The sequence below is a fragment of the Argopecten irradians genome, chromosome 14 (genome assembly GCF_041381155.1).
Source record: "Argopecten irradians isolate NY chromosome 14, Ai_NY, whole genome shotgun sequence".
NCBI lineage: Eukaryota > Metazoa > Mollusca > Bivalvia > Pectinida > Pectinidae > Argopecten > Argopecten irradians.
The window spans coordinates 16,429,749-16,442,903 of NC_091147.1; the positions used below are offsets into that span (position 1 = coordinate 16,429,749).

Consider the following 13,155-nt stretch of genomic DNA (forward strand, 5'->3'; position numbering starts at 1 on the left):
TACATACATAATAGTATTAAACAGTGCATGGTTTATAAAAAAACAACTGCCCAGCAAGTATTTGGCTTACGCAACATATGTTCATAAATAATTTCGTTAGTGGTTTAGATCTTTTAGATTATCTCTTGTTGGAATAATTTTTTTGAACCATAATCACATTGATTGCTATACATTATCAAAAATATAATAAGAATTCATGTCACAAGGTGTATTTCAAATTGGTACAAGATAATTATGAATAAACAAGTATCAAATATGAAAATACGTTATTTAAAAAAAAAACATGAATAAAAACAGTATATAGATTCGTTCAGAAGTAAATGAAAGTTGACAGCGGAAAGAGGCTAAGAATATAGGTGATATGTATCTTTTAGCTGATTTAAAACTCGCTTATTTTCATGAATGAAAATAGGAGTTTTCAAACATAATAAAATATATACACGTGTATGAAAATCTTCATTAGTACATGTACCGAAATTGCATTATAAATACCGAGTTTAAGTGTACTTTTTCTGTGTCATATTATGAATATCATTTTAATTGATGGTAAAACAATATCTTCATTCTACAATCATTCAATAACGCTATTGGTTCATTATATTATGTATTTATCTACATAAAGAAACGTTGACATCAGATTCATATTCAAAGGCTTAATACTTTTTATCAAAGTAAATATGTTGCAAAAGAAACCTTTAAATTAATATACGTTGAAAAATCATATTTGAAAAGGTATTTGACAAAATTAACCTTAACATTGCTGATCATCAAAATAAATACATGTAAATGCATAATGATGATAAAGAAATAAACCAAAAAAAGAATGTAATGAATTTTGCTGAATGCATTAACAATATTAAACAAATTAGTTTGATAGGTGCCTATTTTTATCAATACCTATTATACTGTTGATGCGGCTGTTTGAGCGAAAGAATAATTTACACTGAATATGTGTAGAGCTGAAAATGTCTTTCTTTTAGGTATATCTTTATAGCTTTTTGCATATATAGAAGATGTGTAATAAAAGAAGGATGGAATGGACGCGAAAAATAACTGTCATATATATACATTACCAACCAATTAAAAACTTACCTGTCAACATTTGGCCCTAAATGATCTTAGTTGTCGATGGGCCGTAAACCTCAAACAGACAAACTTGTCAACATAGCGTAATCAACCTCCGTGCAAATAGTCACAGTTATATAGCACCATTACATTATTATACAATATGTATATATATATTATACACACTTATAATGTAGTCTATAATTAGTATCACAAAGATAACTTTAACATATGAACCATCTAAGGTAAACACATGCATGATTTCATTTTTATATCATACTCTAAAATCTAAAACAAAAGTCAAAAACATGCATTGTGTCATTTTAGTACAGCATTACTCTATACCATTCACCATTTTCGTGAAATGATGGGAGAAAAATAATGTCTAGGTGGGAAGAGATAAGAATGAGCTCGACTTCTAAAACAAAGCTTGCCCATATGAACACCACTGTCATGATAATACATATATATCAATTTGCTTTGCTAATTTTTGCTCTTTATGCTAAATATCTATACAGTGTATACATGTATATATATTTTTAGGTCATCTGACCCGAAGTCGTCATGTTTCGTCTGTCGTCGTCCGCCGTGCGTTAACTTTTCACATTTTGAACTTCTTCTCAAGTTCTACCAGTGCGATTTAGCTGAAACTTACATAAAATGATCCTGACATTGTCCCGACAGAGTGTAATTATATTTCGGGTCCATCCGAAATCCAAGATGGCCGCCACAGCCGCCATCTTGAAAACATATTTTGAACTTCTTCTCAAGTTCAACCGGTGCGATTTGGCTGAAACTTGCATGAAATGATCCTGACATGGTCCCGACAAAGTGTTGTTATTTTTCGGGTCGATCCGAAATCCAAGATGGCCGCCACAGCCGCCATCTTGAAAATAAATTTTTGAACTTCTTCTGAAGTTCAACCGGTGCGATTTGGCTGAAACTTGCATGAAATGATCCTGACATGGTCCCGACAAAGTGTTGTTATTTTTCAGGTCGATCCGAAATCCAAGGTGGCCGCCACAGCCGCCATCTTGAAAGCACATTTTGAACTTCTTCTCAAGTTCTACCGGTGCGATTTGGCTGAAACTTGCATTAAATGATCCTGACATGGTTCCGACAAAGTGTTTTCACATCTCTGGTTGATCCCAAATCGAAGGTGGCTACCATGACACTATATCTAATTAATTTCCTATATGATTATTGCTAAGGTAGTCAGATGACCGTTAAGGCCATTTGGCCTCTTGTTTTTTTTTTACAAATGTTTCCATTTAATTTTACAAACATGCTAACAATACAAATTGATAAAAAAATCCCAAATAACAGCACATATGTCATGTTATATGAATTTGATATGTCTTTAATATTTGAACATCCCTGTAGATCAAATGAAATGACAATATTAATGGTATCATGCTATTTAAGAAGATGGAAACAATGATTATGTTTCTTAATGAAAATGACGAAATGTAATGTTTTCGAGAATGTATCTAAAAAAAGTAATAAACTGTTACAAAAATATCAATATTGCTAGCTGCCCGTTTTCACACACACTGTCAAAGTCAATATACAAGCACAAGGAAAATTATAGCTAGAAAGTTACAGTTGACGGAAATCGACCGCGAAAATATTTACAGAAACTGTTGGTTTTTTTTTTTCATTCCAATATTACAATTGACCCCGGAAAAAATGACCATAGAACACTGCTCTTATTTATGTATACATACAAGTATTTTTCTTGCTACTTGTTTCAAATTTCGAGATACAATGTCGAATCTCCGCTCCGGCGATTCCGCCGTCTGACCCATGACGTCAACAATTCAAAAATGCTCAAAATCAAGTTGGCATGATATTTTATCTCACTGAAAGAGAAAAAAGACTTTATCAAAAAAAAATTTCTTACGACAAAAGTTGTTGGTTATTATCTGTCATTTTACAGCATGCAAACAGTATCCCGATAGCTCAACAAAATAGAGACATGTTGCGATTTTTCCAACACCGACATTAAAATGCGCAGAAATGCGTAGTTGGGAGTTAAGGTGTTAAAAACACGATGCTATCATGGTGCGTTTAAAAATTAAAAAAAAAACAACAACATCGTTTTCTCTGCAATAAAATGACATTACAATTAATACGTCTGATAACTCTGTAATATGCAAATCGAAAATGTGTTTCGCCTGTTAGATCACTAACATAGTATATGAAAATTAGACTTAGTATCGACAAAAATGAACCTTTCTGATTGAATCTTTACGTTATTCACAGGTATTTTTGGTTCTTTTGTCTATCCTTATTGGTGTATCCTCTCATCCATCTTTGAGGCTTTGAAATCACATAGAGACACTCCACTCCTTTGTATTTTGCTTTTATAGGCTATTTTATCACATATCTAATGGTTAGTTACGTTGTCTATGTTTATGAATGTATTTTTTTTGCAAATTTTGCCGTAATTAACTATATCACCTAGCTGCCTTCTACCTTAAAACACCGAGGTCCAAGGCTGCACCACGTACCATATTTGGCCAAGTGTCTATTAAATTGTGTAAACATTTATAGGTGGGGGAATCATCACTGGGAATTATCACTCTGCATTATGTACACAACATGTTATACGGCCATTTTTTGTTATTATCAAAAGTCCGAACTGAAAACACGACTGACCCATACTTTCTTGTGGTGGCCTTTGCGGTAATGGCAACCCGTATTGTGTCGGAGGAAAGGGACCTCTTTACATGCTTACACGACAGAGACGCGTACGCATGTTGAATAAACAGGTCTTCTAATTTGCTAGAAAGAAAACCTAACACCATTATACCACAGGAAAAACAACGAACTCGGTCCTCTGGCCCAACGTAATAAAACCCAGCTTCAGCAACATTTCTTCTGAACGTTTCCACGTTTGTGTGCTTACATGGAGACGTTTCCAGTTTACCATCAAGAGTTGACTTTCTACTCTCTACTGAGGCATAGTCAGTATTGCCGGCTAGTCTCTTATTTAATACTGATCGACGTACCTCCTTAATTTGTTCCAATGACATGTTCGCCTTTACCAAAGGACATTGTGGAAACCCTTCCGCGTGATTAACCCAAGGGTCATCTGATTTCTTCCAACCGATCCTCGCTCCTCCGCAGTGGTAGCATCTTGCACGATCATACAATCCATCAAAAAAGAAACCCGCATCAGCCATTGATTCGGCCTTGCCATGGAAAACTGTACCATAAAATGTCTTTGTCCTCTTCTTTTCATTGGAGTATTCTGGGAAGTTGACGTCTTCAGAGAAGCTACTCTCTACCATGGCATGTCTAACTGAAGTGTAAAGCTCAGCTATCGACTTCCTGTCAAGAACTAGCGGTCCTTCCTGTTTGTAAGTTAATACCCAATCACGAAATGTCAGACCTGTAATGTCAAATACACAAACACAGACTGTCGAAAATACCTTTTCGAGACATTCACTGATAACGTTGATATTTTCTGCTTCGGTGTCGATTCTTAATTCTACTTCTGTTCCATATGACCGTAGGAATTGAAGTTGCTCCAATATTTCGTCTGTTTTGTACTTTATATGACTTGCCTCATTTTCCATGAAGTAGTGTAAATCCAACACAATTTCCTTGAATATCTTTATTCCTAAAATGTTCAAATCTGTGAAGCCATTTTTGATCAGCCCATTATTGAAAAGAAAGTCTTCAAAACATGTTGCATCCGGGACCTTGAAAATTATTGCACAAGGAGGTTCATGCACGACCGGTGCTGGTGACGACAAGCGGTGCATGACCTCGTCCAGCCAACTTGGCGTTCTGGAAATACCTATTACGCGCGAATAATGATGATCGTCATTGAATGAAATGTAAATGCAGCGTTTTGACGTCAGGGCTAGAGAATACATAGCTAGTCTCAACGATAATAAGAGTTTTTCTGGAACTGGGAGTATGATCAGGATAGCCAATGAATATTTCAGTAGGCTGAATATACCTTCCAGGATAAGCTGTCCAGGTATGATATCCCACTCTGTATCACAATAGCTGATTCCTAGTTCTACCAAGGCAGACAGGACAGTCTCATTTACTTGATAATAATTTCGGTCGTCAAATACAACACACAAGTCATACTTGTAACTAGCTCTTTCATCAGCCATGGTATCTTCTTTTTTAATCTGAAAACAAAATAGGAAAGATGATATCTAGTTTTTATTGAACAAAAAATCCATATTTTCTCGAAGACACAAGAAAAATAATTATGGACCCGAATAAAGCATAATACTGTATCAGTGAATGAATTAGGATAGTAGCACAAATGCCGTTTAAGGTATGCATATCTATTTATGCTTTACAAGATTTTATTTGTGATACTCTTAAGGTTATCTGTGGTTTTTAAATGTGTGTATTGTTATTCATATGTGAAACAAGTAAACGAGCATTGTACCGAACCATATTTATTGCTAGTCAATTGTTCAAATACTTTTTATTCGTGTTTTTAGATTAAAATTGTGAACAAACTTGTATTCAACATTAAAACTATTGTTATCAGTTACCATTTAATACTCACATTTTGGTATAATGCTCTTTCATTCTGGATATTCATTTTATTGGTGAAAACTCATTGCATCTTAATTTATTTTTTACCCTTTTTATACATTTAACTGTTGGTTACATGTATTTAAATGTAAAATTCTTTAAGAATAATATTTGGAAATGTGACATTTTGAGATTACATAATAACCTCTGTAATGGCGGATACTTTGAATTAATTTAATTTAATGAAAGTACACTTCATATATGAAGCTTACCAACTAGCTTGAACTATTTTAGAGTTATATTGTACAAAATTACTATTAAAATTTCCGGAAACGTTTTGTTTTTTGACACTTTACCCACCTACATCCGCCCATAGTTATTGGCTTATTTTATAATTTCGATATTTTTGCATGGGTCAAATTTTGGTAAACTGCATTCATGTTTTTCAGTATATTCTCCATTGCTTCTGCTGTTATTACAATGCCACATTTTTTCAACTGATTGAGATAATTATAAAATTATTCCGCCAGACCATCTTAAGTTATCGAAAGCATTTGATATAGTATATTTAGGGAATTAAAATTTGATATATATTTTAATAAGTGATGATAATTCAAGCGTAGTTCTAACCATGAAATGTGACTTTTAAAACAGACCAAGTTACTTCATTTCAGACACACAGAATCTGTTCCATTTCACCATATTTTACGACATGCTGTCATATACATGCTGTCATATCGTATTTAGTCCCAGACTAAAATTTGATTTAAATCGTCATTGTCCTAGCTATTGTGCCCGTTACGAACAGTTAGGTATGTAACAAGTGTGTAGTTATAGGGATATGCTAAGAACAACACTGCGCTTACTGCAGAGTACATATATCTACAGTATATCTAATTGTAGATGTTCTGTATATACATGAATAATAATATTCCTATCACTCTAATAATAATATGATTCATGACAACAAAATAGTGCATCCAAAATTAGATCCGGAGTCATAATGTCGAAAACGAGGCTAAGCGAGATTGTCTATGTTAACAAATATGGCGGCGAATAGTACTGACTGCAATCGGAACTCTGTCAACCAAGTAGACCTACAATCAATTGTGCGCTTAATGTCTGTAAAATGCATACTTTGCCCGACTAATAATTCTAGTTATTTCCTAAAATGACATGAACTGTACTAACGAGAGTTCGTATACATGTGCAAGATTAACACTTCCCAGTTATCTTTATACGTATTCCATTAGTGTAGAATTTCCTAGTAATCATTTAGTATGCACATGACCCATCATTTAGTATGCACATGATCCATTTAAAATAAAACATAAAACATATCAATACATATGTGTCAGTTAACGAATACAATCCACATGGGCAATATCCATTATCGTAAAAGCAATTATTTCATTGAAATTTTCTTAAATCTGTATTTACTACATTTCACCTTACTCTTTCATCCATCGTTGTAAAACTGTATTGCTGACTTGTTGGTTAATTCAGATTTTAGTTTTTTAACTCTATAAGATCTCATTTATGACTTCGCTGCTTGAATGATATTTCCCATAAAATACAATGTATATGTAAGTTGTAAATTTGGCTTCACTGTTTTCTTAAAAAGCATAATCATTATATACAGCTTTGATATCAAAATAATAAATTACCTTTGGACGTTTTCATTAACCTCTTTCACTGAGAACAACCTGTATAAATATCCTGGTCCGATTAAATAGTCAATAGTACATAATACTAAACCGAAAGTAGAGCGCTCGAAAGATATACTAATGGTTACAGACATTGTTTATATGTAAACACACCTGCATGTTTCTTTGTTCTTATGTTCTACATATGTTTGACCTAATTTTACCCAAATGGCATCCTATAATTTAATATTATATTTTACCTCATGCTGACTGCCTTACAAATATTTACAATAAAACAGAACTTTTTTTTCAATGTAAACAATATCAGTTTCCATGTATACGCTGACAACGCACACATCTGGATTACCTATATATTCAAAGGTATGATAAATTTAAAGAAAAATCTTTACGGACGAAATCTATAAGAAATGAAAACAATAACGACTGACTAGTGAGCGCTTTCGCCCCATTCAAGGGTAACATATTCTATTTTAAGCATCTCTCTTCCCGGGACACTTACGTGTATAATAAAGATAAAAAGCTATTAAAAGGACAACATTATTACACATAGCACACATACATGTATCTTAGGTATACACGACTCAGCACAAAATGGACATTCATAATACATTAGATATGTCATTTCTCGATTTTTAATCAACTTAATTGGTCAGATGTATTTATTAATAGAAATACCTAATTAACCCCATCGACATTAACTCATACTAAAATTAAAACCAAATGTGAAGAAAAAATGTTTTAAGGAATATCTTGATTAGATCTTTGTACCATAATATAAAAATGTATTCAAACCTATTTTGATGAATCAACTATATATATTATATTTTCTCCTCAAAATTTAAAATTTATTGAGGCACTCTTTTTTTCTTGTAAATTGATAAGGCATAAAAACACAAAACAGTTTTAAATCCTTGAGGATTAGAATAATTATAAAATGATACCACCAAAACATCTTCAATATACAAGCCTTTGATTCAGTTACTGCGATTAAGATTTTATTTCATATTATTATAGTTTAAAAAGTGGTGATACTTTAAGAGAAGTTCTAACCATGAAATGCTAACCGATTTTTAAAAATAGACCAAGTTGCATCATTTCATATAAATAGAGATTTGTTCTATTTCACATGACATATTTTACGACATACTGTCATAACATATTTAGTACAAGACTAAAATTGTATTTAAATCGCCATTGTCCTATTGTGCCCGTTACGAACAGTTAGATGCATAACATGCAGTTATAGAGGTACACTTAGGACAACATTACTGCGCAGTACATATATCAACAGTATAACTAATTATAGATGTTTTGTATATAAATGAACAATAATATTCCCGTTACTCTAAATATAGATGCAATATGATTCATGTGAATAGATATACTAAAAAGGCTAAGCAAGATTGCCTTATGTTAACACATATAGCGGTTAATAGTTCTAGTGCTGTTGGATGACTGGTAACGGCACTGAAAACCAAGTAATATTATTGTTGTGTTACATATTGTAATGGTACTGGAGTTGCATAACGACATTTCATATTAATCAAATAAAGTGATAACAGTGTGTATTTTTATATCATTCTATCCAGTAGACATACAATCATTGGATGTCTGTAGAATGGATACTTTGCCCGATTATTCACTTTAATTTCAAAATCTAATTATAAAATCTGCAAGTCGTCAATATCATTTTACAACGATCGAGGAAAAAGTATAGTAAACACTTATTTATGAATTTGTCATAATATATTTTCAAAGAGCTTTGCTTTTACGATAATGGGTATTGTACATGTATTCGTTGTTTTATGATGTGCTCAATTTTAAAGGGGTCATATGCATACTAAATGATTACTTGGAAATATTACATTGGCTGATGCAATACGTATTAAGATAACCAGGAAGTGTTAATCTTGTACGAACTCTCGTTATTAGGTTTTATTTTTTAATTAGGATATAACACGAATTCTTCTTAATATTCACAGACATGAATTTCCATACAATATTACCGATGACTTCGTTGTTTGTTTGATATTTTCAATAAAATATTGTGTGTATATATATATAAGTAGTATGATTGTCTTCACTGTTCTCTTCAAAAACATAATCATTACATACAGCTTTGATATCAAAATTATAAGTTACCTTTGGACGTTTTCATCTTTTACAGAGAACAGCCTGTTGACATATTTTACTGAGAACAGCGCTAGCCCCCTACCTCTTTCACTGAGAGCAGCCTGTATGAGTGTCCTGATTACAAATGTAGCCAATAGTAACAATAGTAAATGTTACTAAACCGAAAGTAGAGCGTGGTATTGTTAATATGTAAAAACACATGTGCATATCTTATGTATGTGTGTCTATATCCTTTTGTTCTTTAAGAAAGTTATACATATGCTTGACCTAATTGTACCCAGAGTGGCATGCTATAATGTAATATTATTACCACACGTGTTTATAATTCTTTCAAAACAAAAAACAAAAAATTAAAATAAATCAGAACATTTTATTTCAATGTAAACAATGTCAATTCTAGGTAAATGCTGATAACACACGAATCCGGAAAAACCTATATAAGTCTATATTTAGTATGTGTTCTATTTTTAAACATCTCTCTAGCCGTGACACTTACGTGTATAATGATATTAAAAATAAAAACTATTTAAAGGACAACATCATACAAAGCAAGCATATCTTTCATAAATACGGTTCATGATAAGCACAAAATGAACTTTAGAACTTTCACCATATACATGTATTAGATATGTAATTTCTCGTGTTTTGATTAACCCAATAGGCCATATGTGTTAAGGAACACTTAATCTATCCAATTGATATTAACTGCTACTAAAATTAAGACAGAAAATTAAAAAATAAATGTTTTAAGAATTAACCTAGTTAGATTTTTGATCCACAATATAAAAATATCTTCAAACTACTCGTAATGAACCAATATACGATATATAATCTCTTCAAAATTTAAAATTTATTTAGGTACTCTCTTTTCTTTGAAATCAGTACGCTGTTATAACAGCCAATGTAAATCGAGCTTGTAAACTGCAACATCATTTTTTTCCTTTATTGGCCTCTTTTTACCTGGTATGCTGCATATTCTCGACATTGGTGCCTATTTTTGTTAAAACATATCATCAAAAGTCATCGTACGTCATCGTACTTAGCAACATATTTTTATCTATGTTGTTTTTTACGATGTCACTAGCTTCAGTCTCAATACAGTGCACCTAGCTACCAAGTCTAACCGGAAGTAATAGAAGAAGACTGATATAGGCATTGCGCCTGTTGTCTAATTCTTTTAACAATACTTTGTAATTTTCTTTATATTTGTATTGTCAATAAAATATTTCAGAAATGAAAAAATGCACCTAGCTGCCATATATTTATTCTATTTATCATTGTTTTTGTCGCAATAATAGCTCTACAGAGCTGGTGTAATTAATTTCTCAATATACGACGTTAGATAACAATACTTATATCTTGTATCTTGGTACAATAAATACATTTATGCACTAAGGAGGTAATGCTACATATTAAATGAGAGAATTTATATATATGTGCAGGTATATAGCTAATAAATCGGAGTCCGGTGATTTACCATAGGGTACATTCAATTACAAGTTTAGGTTGGTCTTGCTCTCAGATGTATGGTTAGTTGAACCCTTATAATTACATGATCACCGTGTGATGCTTGACGATTAGAGGGTCAGTCAGCGACTGATCGGTTTTGGTGGACCAATCAGCGTCAGGACCTATCAGACTCCACGTTTTTCGACTCTGCTTTGTTTCAACTCTATATCTAGCTCTCCAAAACCCACCCATCTCCATCCGTTTTTTGCTATTTGCTTGTATTTATTTTTGCATTTTATGACTATTTTTGTGCTTAAGTTTTGTTTACCATCTGAAACATGTTATCAGAAGTCATAGTACTTCATAATTATGTGTCCACTTTTTAGAGTCACAACTACTAATAAAATGATTTTAACAACATTTTCTATCTCTGCTGTTTTTACGATGTTCATTAAAACTAGCTGCAGTCTCTGTACAGTATACCTAGCTACCGTAAATGACATTTTATCAATAACAATAACTAGACTATATACGTGTATTGTCTTTGATTGCAGTAAGATAGGCAGGGACAGTGGTGGCCGAGTGGTTAAGATGTCCCGACATATTATCACAAGCCCTATACCTATATGGGTCGCGAGGTCGAACCCCATGTGGGGCAGTTGTCAGTTTATGACCGCTGATGCGTGGTTTTTCGTACCCGGGCACTCCGGGTTTCCTCCACTATCAAACCTGACTATTAATATGACGTAACACTTAACAAACCAAACCAAAAGATAGAGGCATTGAACGAGCTGTAGGTTTTGATCAGGGACTTGCTGATATAAATTCTATATTCCAAACGTTTAATACCCGTATTGTCCACTTTTCGTGAAAAGTTAAGGTATCTAACCCCGGGCTATATCGTGCATGTGTCGCCAATAGGACGTTGGACCAGAATCAAATTAAAACAAACGTTCACATGTCATGTCATATACAATTACAAAGTACATGCAATGTCTAAATCCGTGTGTTCTGGGAACATTTGATGTCGTCGCCCCGAGAAATGTACCTCTATTTCTATTTTGAAGTGATATATCAGAGCGTCAATCTGATCTAAATAATCTATTCATGATTTCATGTACAAATCCTACGCTAGGTAACAAGGGTAACAATTAAACCTTGAACAAGTTGTTTCAGACTGATACCTGAATCAAAGGGGAAATCTGGTTGATTATGAATTGCAAAAAAAAAAAATGTTTTCTGACAGGTAATTATTCCTAGATATTAACATTTACTTGCCACTTCTACTACATAAACTAACCAATGCTATGAATTTGGAAATTCAGATTGAAATTTAAGTTCAAAATAACAATCTTGAGATACATGTAATAATTAATGGAAAGGTAAAAATATCAGAATTTCATGATGTTTAGTGCAAATTGCACGTATTTCAGAATGGCTACCTTGGTTGGAGTTTGAGCTGAAGGACCCAAACTTTGTTGTTATATCTATTGTTATATGCCAACCTAGACTTTAAATATAGCACACAGTAGTTTGGATGTTTTAATATTACATTACGAAACTTAAACAAACTTTAACACTGTGGCTTATGTAAAATTATTTAGTCGGTTGGTCTCTATAAAAAAGCACGAATTCTACGAGTAATGCTGAATAATAGCATGTTATGCATGTGCCTTTTGATTGATTGCTTGTTTTATTTCAATTCTCAACTGAAAAATATTCTTAATACCATCCAATCATTACTAGGCATTGATTCAGTTTAAGATAATGAAATAAATAAACATTTTAATAATCCGCTTTGATGATTCGCAAGTATTTTCATTGCCTTATACTGAGAAAGTAGATGTTTTCAAAATAACTTTAATATAGAAGTTTTTGTTGAGTTTTTGTCTCCATGATTGCGCTAATTTATTTTTAACCTCAATTTAATTTCTTTGTAGCTTTTTATATCAGTACGACCAACAAACAGTTTACGCGTCATTGATTCCTATATAGAGTTCCGCTTGATTTGTGATTTTTCCCTTTCACAGTTCATTACATTAAAGGTCACATACCTCCCCCGTGCCGAGTAGACACGTTGTCATCACACGATAAAATGATACACACTCGCCAGAAAATATACGTACATAACTAAAGAGTAAACATAGAGTGAACTAGTTTAGGGACATCTCTATTATAATTTGTATGTAATAATTCCATTTGCAATTATATTCCTTTCTTTCTTGTGTTATTTTGATCCTCGCACAAGATTTACGAAAGACGATACGATATACCATTAAAAACTGAAAGAAAATAAAAAATTAAGTAGATGCAAAGATTACCGACT

General features: G+C 32.7%; 1 protein-coding gene across 2 annotated transcripts; it reads right to left on the bottom strand.

Annotated features, from left to right (window-relative positions):
* Window positions 1-1,258: 1,258 nt before the first annotated feature.
* LOC138307593 (uncharacterized) lies at window positions 1,259-9,528 on the bottom strand. 2 transcript variants are annotated; one of them, XM_069248396.1, is made up of 2 exons: window positions 9,390-9,528; window positions 1,259-5,219 (listed from the first exon to the last, which is right to left on the bottom strand). In XM_069248396.1, the coding sequence occupies exon 2, from the start codon at window positions 5,199-5,201 to the stop codon at window positions 3,657-3,659; it is 1,545 nt and encodes a 514-aa protein (XP_069104497.1). In that variant the 5' UTR covers window positions 5,202-5,219; window positions 9,390-9,528; the 3' UTR covers window positions 1,259-3,656. The 2 variants fall into 2 exon arrangements, with proteins under 2 accessions (XP_069104497.1, XP_069104498.1); XM_069248397.1 differs by lacking the exon at window positions 9,390-9,528 and adding an exon at window positions 7,248-7,447.
* Window positions 9,529-13,155: the final 3,627 nt, after the last annotated feature.

Bases quoted from the DNA above. Each gene is read 5' to 3' on its own strand.
- LOC138307593 (XM_069248396.1), bottom strand. From the start codon at position 5,201: ATGGCTGATGAAAGAGCTAGTTACAAGTATGACTTGTGTGTTGTATTT.